This window comes from Citrus sinensis, chromosome 5 (assembly GCF_022201045.2).
Source record: "Citrus sinensis cultivar Valencia sweet orange chromosome 5, DVS_A1.0, whole genome shotgun sequence".
NCBI lineage: Eukaryota > Viridiplantae > Streptophyta > Magnoliopsida > Sapindales > Rutaceae > Citrus > Citrus sinensis.
The window spans coordinates 37,623,242-37,639,918 of record NC_068560.1 but is presented as its reverse complement, the minus strand read 5'-3'; the positions used below and the strand labels follow the sequence as shown (position 1 = coordinate 37,639,918).

The window sequence follows — 16,677 nt, the reverse complement described above, 5'->3', positions numbered from 1 at the left end:
ACAGTAAGATTTACTAAATACATCTAACTACTTTTAAAATTCACACTGCTTTTAAAAGTAAATTTTACCAACCTTTAATTAATTCTATTCACAACTAATTTTTTTTATAGTATAATTAACAACAATTATTTTCAAAATTATAATATTACCAAATTAGCTCTAGAATGACAATACCTTTACCGCTGCAACTGCAATAAAGTGAAAATATGGAAACAATATGTAGAAGTATAAGATGGCAAAAAATTTCCTCATGAATAGGTTCTTGGAGACATGTTATATCAGGTCTAATTTTATCATATTTTAAGATGCGGGCATAAATTTTTATATTTGTTGATTGGACAGGTCCTGTGTGAATAAAAACCACTAATAGTTGTACCTACGCACTAAACTCATATGATCATTCACTATTCATTTATTTTTAATGTTTTAAAGGTTAAAATTAACAGAGTAAAAAAATTAAATAAAAAATGTTAGCACTTACCAACTTAGGTGACGTTTGTTTTTTAACTTAATGACTTAAAGTGACTTAACTTAATTAATTAAGTTAATTAGATGTGTTTGTTTTTATAACTAAATGAGACTTTTTAGATAATTTTGACTTAATAAAATAAGCCATTTTTTTTAGTTTTTTACTTAATAGAGACATATGAATTAAGTCAATTACTTTCTAATGTCAAAAATATCCCTGCTTTATGATTTATTTTTCATGTCTATCCCAAAACTCACCCATAGATATTTACCCCACATAATAATCTCATCATTATTTTTTTAGCCGTCATAAAATCCCTCCTCACTTTGGTATCAACTCCTCAAGTATTGAAAATCAAAATTACATGTGACAACTTCGAGATGAAAGGGCAAATCAATTGTTTCAAGCATCTTATTAATTTTTTTTTCTTATATTATATACGATAAAATTTGAAATTTATGGTATTTTATATATTAAAATTCCAAAATCATTATGTATTCACTTGAATATAGTTTTACTTATAAATGTTAAAATATTGTGGTATTTAATATATTATTTATTTGACATTCAAATTTAACAAGGATACAAATGTAAAAGTACATATTTTGAGTTTTTTAAATTGAAAAAAAAAAACAACTTAATAATTATTTTTCGAGATTCAGACGAAAAAAAAACATATTATTTAGATTCAGACATTCAGATCTATTCAAAATTCAGACTAATTCATGTTTATTCAGATTTCAGATAAAAAAACAAACGTCACTTTAGTAATCAGAATGACTATCGAATATTACATTTTCTGACATTTACTTGGATTTTAGACATTTAATAAATTAGACATGTACTAAACCATCTAAAATATTGTTATAATCGAAAATAAATGACAATAAAAAATTTTTTAAATTAAGATCAGTTGAAAGCAGCAAAGGATAGTTAAGGAAATGCCAACGTAGAGACTTTTATGTTTTATCCAAATATTGAATAATACATTTATTAAAATTAAATTAACAATCATCAAATTATAATTAGTGTTTATCTAAATTTAAAAATGATTTTTAAAAAAAAATATTTTAAAATAAAGTGTTGTATGTTCATATAGAGCTAAACAGTTAACGTATCATTTTTTTAAAATATATTAGTGTTAAAAAATAAAAGGGATACAAGGGATAGGAGAAGAGAAAAATATGTTGTTCGTTTTTTAGTATGAAGTATGAATTTAATTTTTTTTCAGACATTTGCTTATTTTAGGTTTTTTAATTTATTATTTATTGGTAGACAATTTTATCTAAAAAAAAAGTCAACTTTTATATGAAAAGTTAATGTATTTTCTATATTGTATATAAATCTAATATTTTTGTATTATCTTTGATTTTTTTTTCAATTGCTTTAAATTTTTCTTCACATGGTAACATTAACTAAATTAAAATATTGAACAAATTAAATTATATCCATTGTGATGGATGAAAATTAAAACAACAATGTTGACCTTTTAATGAAAGTTAATTTTTATAATTACATCTTTTATTACAACATTAAATTAAAATCAACAGTGATAGTATTTCTTTTTTGTAATGTTATCAAACTAATCAACTTATGAAATTTCTAAATTGTGAAGATCAAATATATGCACCACTTAAAATGATATTTTTATCAACTACTAGTTTTTAAATTTTTTTGTTTAAATGTTGAAAAAAGAAAAATAAATATATCATTAAGACATTTTCATTCAGTCTTATTCAAACTTCATATAAATTTAGATCTAATCAAATTTGAGATAAAAAAATGCAACCTAAGTATCTACAATCTTTATCCGAGAATCTCCTACCCGTTCGGGCCGTATACATTCTAAATCCTATAATAAGTCAGGGTCTGCGATGGAGATATCCTCTACCAAATATGTACGAGTATGGGTTTGAGCATTCCCAGACACTACCCAACCTGCTGCCATCACTAATTACAACCCATTCTTGTAGCCCTTTTAAGAAATTAGTACAAATATATAAGAAAATGTCACAGCAAATTTTTTGATATAAAATCATGTAACAACTTGTTTAAGACCTATAAGTGCAAGATATCCATGAATAGTCTATTTCATTAATCTATTGGCTATGAGTAATCGTATAATAGTAAAATTTGGATATAAAATATGTATTTGATTAGTATAACATACACTGGTTATCCTTCAGGAAAAAAAAAACATTGGTTCTCTTACACCACTTAAAAGAAAAGACAATTAAGTAAATAATCACACGGTGCGTAATAATTTTTAATAATGTCCGATATAATCACATCTGTTTTGATACAAACTTTACCTCTCAATCCAAGCATAGCTTTATTGATTAGTTATTATAGAGTAAGAAATCAAAAAATATACTCATGCTCTTCTACGATTTTCGGTTATTGTAATCACCTTCATAAACCCATGACTATTATTCTTTCTTCCTCTGGGTATATAAGATATTATTTCGATCACACTGTGAAAACACATCGACATTCAACCACTTTATTCATATTTTACTTTTGATTTAAAAGGACTTGCAAAACTTAGGCTTAGATCGAAGTCTTAAGCTGGCATCTAGTTTAGTTGGAAGCGTGTTAAGCATGAGTTATGAATTGAAAAAATAAAAATAAAAATTGTTGCATCCCGTCAATACATATATACAATCTCTATAGGGCTTGAATCCAATAAATACGTTCTCCATATTGTTGAGGTACGTGAATTACCACTGGATAACATGATTTGTGTTATGAGCATGGAATTGATTGGTAGGCTTGTGGATGCACATATATACATTAACAAAAATAAAAATTCACATTGATTTGATGAATATTATCATCTGCATTCGGAAGCATTGCTAAGAAAGGAAAAAAAAAAAAAGGTTAGGTACAAACTTTAAAAGACTTTATGAGACATCGATCAATTAGCATGCTTTAATCGTATCAAACATTTTAGTTATTAGCGGCTGAATTTGCAAAGTTGAACGTTTGCATCCAAGAGCTCTGTTGCTGCTATATTTCACAGATTTTGATGCATTTTTTTTTTTAATTTTAAGATTTTGGAAAAGAAATTGACTTTCTTTTTAATTTTACAACTAATCAATAATTAGAATAAACTGAAATCGAAATTTACCGAAATTGGAATAGAGAATAGAAATAAGAATAAATTATTTATTTTAATTGAATGAATTATAATTACAATAAACTATATTGTCATTGATATGTTTACTTATTTTTTAATAGGAATGAGAATGAGTTAGATTATTATAAATTACTAAAAAAAATCTTTAATTGACCATTATTGTAATAATTATATTATATTTAAGTAATTGTGATTATTATTATTCAAAATTATTGTTAATAATAAGAAGAAGAAGAAGAACATTCACTGGCACAATATCTTTCGTGGTTCTTCACAGTCTTAATTAGGGATGGTAATTTAACTCAGACCCGAACGAACCAGATAATCCAGTCCGGGTTGATTTTGAAAAAATTGATATCCAGATGTAAAATTGTTGACCCGGATATTGCCGGTTCCGGGTCCGGATTTGACTGAAACCGCAAATCCAAAACCTGGACCCGAATATCTTATTTTATACTATTTCTTTAATTATGTTTAATATAAATAGAAACATTAAAAGAAACCTTGGTTTCATCACTATAATAGTCGCTGCCGCTGAAAATCGAAGCCAAAAGTGCCAAACATTTCCTTTCTCTTCAGCACGTGTTCGTCTCCTCATCACCGTGCTCCGCCTTCGCGGCTCTATTCTTCATCATCATCACCACCATGAAACGCCACCGTCATCATCAAACGTTGTGTTAATCATCATCAGCTGCCGTCGTGACTAGCGCTAGCTCCGATACAGTCAGAAGTTTGCGATCAGAAACCAACGGGCTTTGTCGGACGCCGATTCTTGAAGTTGAAGTTCGTGAATCGTGAGTTTCGACATTGTTATGCTTATGTGATTTATGCTTCAAAATATTTTTTATTCTTACTAATAATAGATTCGAAATAATATCTTCAACATTTGAACTTTGAATTGTAGACTTATGTTATACATTTGTATTTGTGGATGTTTTATTGATCGGAACCACTAAAATTTAGCGCAGGTATTTGTTTTGAATGTTTTGGAACCTGTTTAATTTTTAATTTTTAATTTTTTTAATTTGTTGATCTAAGTTCAAAACTCGTAATTCGGAAATCCAAATTTTTTCGGATTGAACCTGAACCGAACCTAAATGTAAAAAAGCCGAGTTTATATCCAGATCCAGAACCGAGAAGGCCAAGCTTGAATTTTGCCATCCCTAGTCTTAATAATTTAAAGAACTTCTAAAAAAAAATTATAATAATTTAAAGAGAAATGGACGGTTGCACAAAAGTGGTCATGCCTCAGCCAGATGGTCATGGGCATATTTTATGAATTTGTTCGCAAAATTATTCCATTTTTTCATTTTACACTATTTTATATCATACATTATTCCTCTCACAAAATTTATATTAAAAAAAAAAAAAAACACCTCGCTTCTCCAACCACCACCACCAGCAACCACGAAACAGTTTTAATTAATTAACATATCTAAATATATAAGACTTTATAAGGCACCGTATGGAACTTGCTGAGGTAGCCTGAACCGGACCTGAGAAGCTGGAGACCGTACGGCCACACCGTGCCAGCAAATGCCACCCTTGCACATCTCGTGGTTGTGAACGTGATGATCGCGCGAAATTGCATACACGGCCTTTTGAGACACGTCCCACGTCAGCGTTCCAATCAAGACGACACCCACTATTGTGGTTGATAAAATTAGCACAATCGCGCTGCTGAAGCTCCGTCCAGTCACCAACCCATACGCCTTGATTCCCGCTATTACTGCTACGTAGATCGTCGTCAGATTCCCAATCACGGCATCAGATAGCGCCATATTTGCTCAATTGATCAGTGCCGGCGGCTGGGATTTTGTCTTTATCAAAAGGATAATTGGGATATTCAAAGAAAGGCGAATTAATTGAATAGCGAAGCAAAAGAGAGTGAGTGTGCAAGGCAAATTGCAGGGCCTATCTCGAGGGATTTAATTAATAAATAAGTTTGTCTTGGGTTAGTCGAGGTGGATTTAATGATTATTACGGAGTGGAAATTACGAAAACGGAGTCTCTCTGGTTTTGTTGAGCTTATCTTCGTTTTTGGTTTCTTTTCAAGGAAAAGTGGAGGGTACTGTTTCTTGTCATATACCAGCCGATTTTTTGACAATCCAAAGAGATTATGCCACGTGCATTCATTTGCTTTGTGAACCTTCTACGTGGCTCTATTACCGCATATGCTTTGTACTTGCCAGTATCTGTACGACGTCGTCTTAGTGTCACCTACATGTAACAAGCATACGACGATTCTCTCCTCTTGGCTCTAACCTCAGTGGTAAACTACTACTCTTAAAATTAAAAATGATTATAAAAATAATAGTTCGAATTTCTATAAAATCAATCTCCTTCGATTAAATAAAAAATTATATAAACTTAATTTATAAATTTTTTTTTTTTTACAAAATATGAGTGTAGTAAAAATATCACTTATAAATCTCAAGTAATATTAAACAAAAAAAATCAGGCGTACGATAAATGTGATCTGGTCTTTCTGATGGACGGTTGTGCTTCGGGCCACGAATCAATAGCTGTGAAATTGAGATATGACCCAATCCCAGAAGATTTGTTGTTGCGTAAAGTTTTTTTTGCCCTTTCCCCTCTACCCTCACTCTGTGGATATAATTATGAAATTGCCTGGTGATTGTGATTTTGTGAGTACGACTTCTAACCATAGTGCGCCATCAAATGCTGGCTGCTACCAAACGAAGGAGACACAATTATTTTTGGCATTCAATTTGGTGACTGACACATAATCAAAACCTGTTTATGGCCAATCATGTTATGGGATGCGCGCTAACCATTGGGCTCTATTGCAGTAGAAGTGCAGAATCAAACTTCCCTAACCATTGGGCTCTACTCTCAATAGCAGAATAGAAAACAGCCTCACCATTTCAATAAAAATAAAAAAATGTGAATTCGAGTAGACATTTAATTTTTTTTAATATAAGAATAGTATTCTCTTTAAAACGTGAGTAGATTATTTGTTAAAATATGAGTAGTATTTTATGTTGCAGCTTAATAAATTTTTTAATTGTAAAATACCAGAGTATGTATTGTAATTGTAATTAAAAAAAAAAAATCTCAAACAAAATTTGGGTCTTCCTCAAAATACACTAAAGTTAGCCAAGATTCGAGGTCTCTAAAAGGTGATTAGCAGCAATTCAAAGGAATTATTTTCCCAATCGTAGTTGCTGTCATGAGTTTATTGAAAGGCCATGAACTCTGATAATCTAGTCGCATGCAACTTACAGAGGTCTGGCAAGTTCAATGGATTTAAAACGAACGCTTAAATCAACAATGTTTAAGATAGTTAATTCACGTTTTTTACTCGTGCGTGGACGTTATTTAGCTCAAGTCTTTGATCCCAATTTAACAGGACTTGATTATAATCTAAGTTGCACAACTAAAGTGAATATGCTCAACGGCAAATCACTATCCAGGGCCAAACAAATAAATCACATATATGTAAACTACCAATCTAAACAGCCTCTCAGTTTATTTTCGCATGATATACTGGTCGCCGGTCAAAGTCATACGAGTCTTACGACTTACGAGTGGGATACACGGCAGTCACATTCTGCGAAGACTTGGAAAGCAGCCCCATTAACACGATTCATCAAGAGACTTTGGCTCACCTCCTATTCAGTGACTGATAGCGATTAGCAGGGGAATCATGAAAAAAAAAAAAAAGAAGATTGTACTTTTATCAACAATTTTGATACTTCAATGTGGTAATTTAAAATTAATTACTTCTAACTGCTTTTTTAATTCGTTATAAAGTTGGGCCATTGGCTATTTAAGCGCAAATAGAGTTCCTATATTGCAGATATTAGTTTATCTGGACAATAATGCGATTTTTACTAAATTTGGATATATAGTTAGATTACTTATTGATATGTCATCAATCATTTAATGTCATTTGTTTGATATTAATTGATTTTATTATAATTATTAACATATTATTTTTATAATCCACTCAATAGATAACATATAAAATACTGCATCATTAAATATCTTAGTTGAATATCTAAAGTGAGTAAGTTTAGCATTTTATTTGGGTGGACAACTGGAGAAAGATCAGAGCTTTTAAACCCCTCCAAAATCCTTATGAGTAGCAATATACATCCCAACTTTTTAACTCAAAAGATTATTCCAAATGATATAGCATTTATCAATTGATTGATAAGATAATGCAATCAATCCACTTAAATCTTATAAAAAAATTACCAACTACTCAATTAATGACACATAATTTGAGATCAAATTTGGGATAAGAAATTTAGGATGTCTATCCTTACTCAATCCTTATTATAAAATTTCCTAATACTCCAAATTTAATTTATAAAATACAAATTTTATATAATAGAATTAATCATATTTCCATAAAATCTACTATAAAAAAGTAATTTAAAATTCTTATTCATAAAATATATACAAATCCTAAATTCTTCTCATGGAGAACTTTAAACTTTTGTGATTTTATTAAAAAAAAATTATTAAAATTAAAATATAAATATAAATTAATTTATCTGTTATTTAAATAATTTCAATTGAAAAGGAGTTGTCATAAGGAATTTTGACGGCGTGTCAAAAGGCCTTCTTTTGGAGAAACGGGCTTATCTCATAATTTTATTTTTTTGGAAAGATATCTCACAACTTAAAATAGGCTCTACTTGGGCCCAAATCTGGTTTATGTCCGTCGCCGTCGATACTTCGAATTTGGATATCCTGTGATCCAAACAGGCCAGTAGAATTATCTAGAAATCTTGCTATATTTTTATGAAGTTAAAAATAAAAATGGATTAATATTCTGCCACGTCTCACAAATAAATCTCAGTCGTTAGATCATCCTTCTCGCCAGTAATCGGCCCACTAGTTTGGTCAAGTTGACTCCGGCTTAGAGTCGTCTCGTGGGGCCGCTCAACAGCCTTAAAATTCTCCACGTCAATGAAACAAAGCAACACCAATGATTCGCCGCCACGTATCAATCTTCAAGCACAAACCGTCCGATTATCCACGCTGGCAAGAGAAACGCCAATCCAAACAGTTTCGCTCGAAGTAGTTCAGTCTCGTGAGATCTGCAGTCTCGTCTTAGCACCTGCGCTATATAATCATCAAACGGCAAAGCGAGCAAAAACAATTGGCAATAATTTGATCATTTTCAACTGATCGAAGCTACTAGAACTATACCAATTTCAAAGTTAACAATGAGGAAGTGGACAATCCCTTCCATATTGCTTCTCCTTTTCCTTGTCGCTCTGATTCCAGATCAAGGTAAGCTAGTGATATGTTGTAAGTCTCTAATTATTTTCAGCGTCTGCTGCATTGTTTGCGGGCTCATACGATGTCGGATCTGTGATTTTTCAGGCCGAAATATACAGGCAAAAGCAGAGGATGAATCTGATAAACTAGTGGATCCTCCTAAGGTCGAGGAGAAACTCGGAGCCGTACCAAATGGTTTGTCGACAGATTCTGACGTGGCAAAGAGGTTAGTGTTGTCAATCATGCTTGCTTTACGATGATTGTCATACTAGCATTTTTTCCCCTAATTTTGTAATATGATGTATGATTCTATTTTGGTTTTAGGGAAGCGGAGTCGATCTCGAAGAGGTCACTTCGTAATAATGCGGAGAAATTTGAATTCCAAGCTGAGGTGTCTCGGCTCATGGATATTATCATCAATTCTCTTTACAGCAACAAAGATATTTTCCTCAGAGAGTTGATTTCCAATGCTTCTGATGTAAGCACTTCTTTCTATAATAAGCTTCTCAAAGTTTTAGTTGTTTATGCAGAGATTTGAATTTATTTATTCATTTCGGTTGAAATTCAGGCACTAGACAAGATTAGATTCCTCTCTTTGACTGACAAAGAGGTCTTGGGAGAAGGAGACAACACTAAGCTGGAGATCCAGGTTTGTGCTCAATTCATGTGGAGAAACTTTTAGCTGAGTTGCATTAATGGAATAATGGTTATTAAATAATAAATAATTTCATTTATAATTGAATAATTAAGTTTATCAATGGATATAGCATAATTTACTTAGTTTGGTTTGTGATCGAATGCAGATTAAGCTAGACAAAGAGAAGAAAATTCTTTCAATTCGTGACAGAGGTATTGGTATGACGAAGGAGGATTTAATCAAGAACTTGGGAACCATTGCAAAATCTGGAACATCAGGTACTTATATTGTGTTAAGGTCTTATCCAATCTTGTTAGTGTTGAACAATATTAATTAGAATTATTGTCTTTCTTGCAGCATTTGTTGAGAAAATGCAGACTAGCGGTGACCTCAATCTTATTGGGCAATTTGGTGTTGGGTTTTACTCTGTATATCTTGTTGCTGACTATGTTGAAGTAATTAGTAAACATAATGATGACAAACAGTAAGTCTTTTTGCACATGAATAGTTAAATTTGGCTTTCAACTTGCTTAAATGTCTAATGATGGTAATTGTTTGCCACTTAGGTATGTATGGGAATCAAAGGCTGATGGAGCATTTGCAATTTCTGAGGACACATGGAATGAGCCACTAGGACGCGGAACCGAGATTAGATTGCACCTCAGAGATGAAGCTGGGGAGTACTTGGAAGAGAGCAAGTTGAAGGTCTGTAGTTCATCATAATTTGTCCATACAAATTTATCTTGCGCATTTGGTTTACAGATCAAACAGCACTGAAATCTTGACATAAACTACAAGAATTTAATGTTTGGTATTCTGTTTATGATGAATTCTGTTTGTGGAGATTAATTTTTTATAATTTATTTTGTCCACAGGAGTTGGTGAAGAAATATTCTGAATTTATCAACTTCCCCATCTATATCTGGGCCAGCAAAGAGGTTGATGTGGATGTTCCTACTGACGAGGATGACTCAAGTGATGAAGAGGAGAAAGGTACATTTAACATTCCAGACTGTTCAAATTTTGGATTAGGATATCATGATGCCATTTGAAATTTTGGATGATCATTTGTGATTGTAGTTGTTTTTTCACTTTATTCTATGTTCTCCACTGTTACAAACAGCTGAAAAAGAAGAAGAAACGGAAAAAAGTGAAAGTGAAAGTGAAGATGAAGATGAAGATTCTGAGAAAAAGCCAAAGACCAAGACAGTGAAGGAAACTACTTTTGAGTGGGAGCTCTTGAACGATGTAAAGGCTATATGGCTGCGGAATCCAAAGGAAGTGACAGAGGAAGAGTACGCCAAATTCTATCACTCTTTAGTGAAGGTACACTTCCATCTCGAATAGTTGGCACACTTGCATAGCTTTCAGAATTTGGATAGGAAAATAGTATCCACAAGATAACTGTTGTTTTAATCATTTGCACATTGTTTTCTTTCAGGATTTTAGTGATGAGAAGCCCTTGGCATGGAGTCACTTCAATGCTGAAGGCGATGTTGAGTTTAAGGCTGTTTTGTTTGTGCCTCCAAAGGCTCCTCATGATCTTTATGAGAGTTATTATAACACCAATAAGGCCAACTTGAAGTTGTATGTTAGAAGGGTCTTCATCTCTGATGAATTTGATGAGCTTTTGCCCAAATATCTCAACTTTTTGAAGGTATGTAGGTCTTTGATAAGTTCTTCTAATTGGGTTTTCCTGAAATAAGGTGAAACCAGTGTCATGATTTTCTCAAATTGGTGCAGGGTCTTGTTGATTCCGACACATTACCACTCAATGTTTCAAGAGAAATGCTTCAACAGCACAGCAGCTTGAAAACTATCAAGAAGAAACTCATCCGAAAGGCCCTCGACATGATCCGTAAAATTGCTGAGGAGGATCCTGATGAGTCCACTGGCAAAGACAAGAAAGGTGTGCTTCAATTAACTTAAATTTTCTCCAGCTACTCTTAGAGCTTCTTTTATAGTTTTCTTGTGAGATAAATAAAAAGTGATGTATCAGCCCAAATTCTTGCCAGTGTTCCATCAATTTTTGTTCATTGCAGCCAGGCCATTCTGGCTAACTAGCTTTCTCTAAAGCAAATAAGTTCTTTTGTGTTTTCTCTTTTGATGTTCAATTCTCTTCTATTTCAAATTGATTACTGGAAACTCATTGATGCTGAAACTTGATGATGGTGCAGATGTTGAAAAATTCAGTGATGATGATGACAAAAAGGGTCAATATACCAAATTCTGGAATGAGTTTGGCAAGTCAATTAAACTTGGTATCATTGAAGATGCAGCTAATAGAAACAGATTGGCAAAACTTCTCAGATTTGAGAGGTACTTGTTTTATTCCTTGAATCTATCATATGAATATTTTTATTTTTCAAGGATTAGCTTGCCTTTTGTCTCAGCTTCTTTCTCCCATGGTGTCTGTACTCTCTTATAGCACAAAGTCAGATGGTAAATTGACTAGTCTGGACCAATACATTTCAAGAATGAAAGCTGGACAAAAGGACATCTTTTACATTACAGGCGCCAACAAGGAACAGTTGGAAAAGTCTCCATTCCTTGAGAGGCTTAAGAAGAAGAACTATGAGGTAATGGGAATGATCTGGCTGTTTACTTATGATAGAACAGATCAATTTGTCTTTATAATTATTTTATAGTTCTTTTTCTTCTCGGCCTTTAACTTTATACGTTGCTTTGTTGCCAGGTGATTTTCTTCACTGATCCAGTTGATGAATACCTGATGCAATACCTGATGGATTATGAAGACAAAAAGTTCCAAAATGTATCCAAAGAGGGTCTTAAACTTGGTAAAGACACTAAAGATAAGGAACTTAAGGAGTCATTCAAGGAGCTCACGAAATGGTGGAAGGGTGCTCTTGCCAGCGAGAACGTGGATGATGTGAAAGTAAGCAACCGCTTGGATAACACCCCTTGCGTAGTTGTGACGTCAAAGTATGGTTGGAGTGCGAATATGGAGAGGATCATGCAGTCTCAGACTCTCTCAGATGCTAGCAAGCAAGCATATATGCGGGGCAAGAGGGTGCTTGAAATCAATCCAAGGCATCCAATCATCAAAGAGCTCCGGGAGAGAGTCGTCAAGGACCCTGAGGTAGAATTTTTTTCTCATTTTCTCTTAACAGGGAAAGATGATTTCAGTAATCCTAATTCAATGTACACCAGTTTGAAGATTTGTTAGCCCATCGATGCAAGATTTCTCCAGCTTCTTTTCTAACTACTGATTGGTTTGCTTTTAGGATGCGGGTGTCCAGCAAACAGCCCAACTCATTTACCAGACGGCACTCATGGAGAGTGGCTTTTCGCTCAATGATCCCAAGGATTTTGCCTCCCGAATTTACAGCACGGTGAAATCTAGCCTTAACATTAGCCCTGATGCAGCTGTTGAGGAGGAAGATGATGTAGAAGAGACTGATGCTGACACTGAAATGAAAGAATCTTCGGCTGCCAAAGAGGACGTGGATACAGAGTATTCTGGCAAGGATGAGTTGTAGATTGCCTAATAAAAGCATGGGCAACAACATCCCAGTTTCTTAGGAAAGCATAAACGCTCTGCATAGTGCGTTCATTTCCAGTTTTGGAAACTTTGGTGAAAAAACGTTTTAGATCTTAGATTCAATGTAACCATAATCACCGGGAATTTTGTCTTTTAACAGTTGACACTATCAATTATGGATGAATCAGCATGTCAGATTATGATTGTGTAATTCGCTTATATCAATGGGCTTTCAATTTCTTCTTGTTTTAATAATAGATGATTTTTTATTGGCCCTCAAGTCTTTGGGCATCTAGCCCTACGGGTATTTATAACACAATACAGGATTTATTGAACTGGAGAAGCTCAGAAATAGAGCCGGTGCTCTCAACGCTGTCTAAGTTAAAGGCGCAGACCACCAATGAACATCCAGCCCAATGGCACAACTTGAATGAACAAATTCTTAACTTCTACTGATCGAAATTACCATAATTCGGTGGAATATCAAATTTCTGCAATAGAAAATGACCTTAATCTGGTTAAATAATACATAGAATACTAGGGAGCAAAAAGAGGTCAAGACAGACTCATTTCAGTTCGATTGGAAATCGTGCAAGCCAAGGGTATTTTAGTAATGTTGTAATTTTAATTAACTGTGAAAAAATTAGATAAATTTTTGATAATTTTACTGTTAAATTGTTATAATAGTGTAAATAACTTAATTGGATATAATATCGAATAAAATTATAATAATTGATAACTAAAATAAATATTTTACATTATTAATTTTATTTTTATTTTGTTATAATAATAATAATAATAATAATAATAATCTTTTTAAAGTTAATGATTTTTATTTATTAATAAATAAAGATAATTTTATATTTTTATAATACATATTATGATATGTATGGAATTGTGTTAAATTACAAGTGATTCTCAAAATCACTCTTCTCTTGCTTTTCAAAATCTACTGTGGGATGAAGTGTTTTTGCCAAAAGTGACTTGTGAAAAAATTTACTACAAACCAAAATTAATTTTTAACTTTTTAAAATCACTTTTGAACATTAACAGTTTCAAATGGGCCCCAAGATCTCATTTGGTATTAATGTTGAAATTTAATATGCTTTTTATTTCATATTTTTTGACAACATTGTTTGATAAATTTTGTAAAAACTATTTATTTTATAATTTTTTCTATTTTGATACTATTTTTTAAAAGTAGGTAACAAGTTGTTTTTTATAATCAACTTCTTAAAAAAGCAACCACTTATTTCTAAAGTTCCTATTAGAGTCTTAATATTTTTTTTACGAAAAAATGATTATTTCTTTTTTTTTTGCACAAGCTTTAACATATGAACCGTTAGATATTATATTACCGCCACCAATCGAATTACATTAATACCAATTATATCATTCAATCATGAAATTGCACAACTATATGAGGAGGCATGCACAACGTGGTCTACGTTTTGACAACATTGAAAATGATCCTAATGACATTTAAATTCAATCTTTCATGAAGGAATAGAAAAAGACAATGACATTCAAAAAGGATATTACAATACTAATGGCTCTAGATCACAATAATGAAATATTTGACAATTATTATTGTAACAAGTTTAATGTGAATGTAATGCCTACTATTTTTTATTTTATTTGCATTATGTATTAGTATGGACTTTTATCATATTTTATACATAACAAATTATGAAATTCATTATTTAATTGAGTTTTTGTCACTTAAATGTAATTTTATGTATTTTAAAAAGAAAAAGGCATATCCACACAATTTATTAAACATATTCTAAAAAATAAAAAGGAATTTAAACATATGTCTATTTTAATTATTATATAATAAAACAACATTTTTGTAATAAAATTTATCAATGCATGTATTATATTTTTTAAACTCATAACGACTATAATAATACAATCAGTGGCGAAGCTAGCACTATTTGTTGGAGTGGGCTAGATTTTTTTTTAAAATTCAATTACTTCTCAAAAAAATTATTTTGTACAAATGAGATTATTAAAATTTACTAGATAAGCAAAAAAAAAACTAATAATAAAACTATAAAAGTACAATGTAAATAAAAAAAAACACTATCAATGAAATTTTGTCCGATTCTTCAAAAAAGAAAACTCATATATTATCGTATTTGAATTATATTGTGTGTGATAATAATACATTAGATCGTTATTAATTATTTTATCAAAAAAATTGACAAAAGTATAAGCAAATAACTAATTTAAAAACAGTATGAGCATGCGGGTGCATTAGAGGCTGTCAGGCTGACCATCACTCATGAGGTGGTAACTCGATGACTTGAACAACTAAATTTTAAGGAATTTAAACTTTGGATAATTGGATCAATTAGTAAGAGATTTGCGTAAATTTTTTGATTTAGAGAAAATAGATGTGGAGTATAATTATTAGTTATATTTTATATTTTATTATAAGTTTTTTAAAAAGAATAAATTTATAATTAATTAATTTTTTTTTTCAAGAAACTAGTATGGGTTAGCCTTTTTCATAGCTTCGTCACTGAATACAATTAACCTGACACCAAATTATTTTTCTAATCAATTGCTTATTTTATTTGTCTACTAGAAACAACTTATTTTATCAAGTTAGCACGATCCCAAACTAGCTCCAAAACAAAAAAAGGAGGATTATTTATTGCCTGAAGATATATCTTGAGATTACCATCATAGATCATAAAGTAACTAGTGATTTTAATTTAATAATGTAATTGGTAACCAATCTTGGTGTCGACAAGTGGGACAACTTTGCCAATTGCACCGTCGTTATTGCCAATCGTATTCCCAGCTAAATTCTTCTTATCTCAAGGTGACGTCAAAGCTTTGATTTTGTTTTGACGCCCTTCACCTTTTTCGTTTAGAAATTAATCACATAAATAAATAATGTGACCTCCATAGGGATATCGAACCTGCATCGACTTCGTTCTGCCCCATTCACATAAATCAACCGTCGCTTTTTTATTTTTATGCTTCTGTCTCTGTGGGGGTAAATGTTAATGGCTCATAGCTATTGCTTTGTTAGGATTCTGTTGCTTTCCGAGCACAAATCCCTGGACCAAACTGTTCAATCAGCATTTCCAATTTTCAACTGGATGTCCTTATATCATAATTAATTAATTATCTGTATGATTAATCAAATTTGAAATTAATGCATTTACGATAAAATTTAATTAAATGAATGTAAACTCGACAGTCTATCCCGTTTGAGAATATATTCATGTATTGGAATATCGAATTCCAATGCCTCCATTCGGCGAACAAGATTGATGGCAGAAATAAAACAACGTTGCCTAATAGTAACAAGAATTTCTTGCCTGCTCAGAAGAAGAATAATTCTTCTTGTCTTCTGAAAAAATTATTGAAACTTGCTGGACGTTCATTATACTTAAGTCTATTTCGTCTTGTGGTTGGGTATGTATATTAATATATTTAGTAAATATTTGTTGCTGTCATTTGAAAATTAAGTTAATTTTATCTTATATTTGTATATGTTTTTATTATTTTTATTAAAACTGTTATTTAAAAATAATATTTATAATATATTTTACAATTATATATCTGCGTAACTTAAAAATCACAATACCTTAATATTAAAAAAAAATCCTAATATTATCTATTATCGGACCAGTGAATCACTAAAAAAAAAA

At 31.6% G+C, this 16,677-nt stretch overlaps 2 protein-coding genes across 2 annotated transcripts; one reads left to right on the top strand and one right to left on the bottom strand.

The window, feature by feature from the left end:
• Positions 1-4,835: 4,835 nt before the first annotated feature.
• On the bottom strand, positions 4,836-5,645 carry LOC102608705 (hypothetical protein). The gene has a single exon (XM_006473611.3). The coding sequence runs from the start codon at positions 5,387-5,389 to the stop codon at positions 5,060-5,062; it is 330 nt and encodes a 109-aa protein (XP_006473674.1). The 5' UTR covers positions 5,390-5,645; the 3' UTR covers positions 4,836-5,059.
• A 3,064-nt stretch (positions 5,646-8,709) lies between these two features.
• On the top strand, positions 8,710-13,245 carry LOC102608412 (endoplasmin homolog). Its single transcript, XM_006473610.4, has 15 exons — positions 8,710-8,879; positions 8,973-9,093; positions 9,192-9,345; positions 9,436-9,516; positions 9,671-9,782; positions 9,862-9,988; positions 10,071-10,209; positions 10,380-10,497; positions 10,628-10,830; positions 10,946-11,161; positions 11,248-11,413; positions 11,682-11,823; positions 11,933-12,083; positions 12,200-12,604; positions 12,750-13,245. Exons 1-15 carry the CDS (start codon positions 8,813-8,815, stop codon positions 13,002-13,004), a joined length of 2,457 nt encoding a protein of 818 aa, XP_006473673.2. The 5' UTR covers positions 8,710-8,812; the 3' UTR covers positions 13,005-13,245.
• Positions 13,246-16,677: the final 3,432 nt, after the last annotated feature.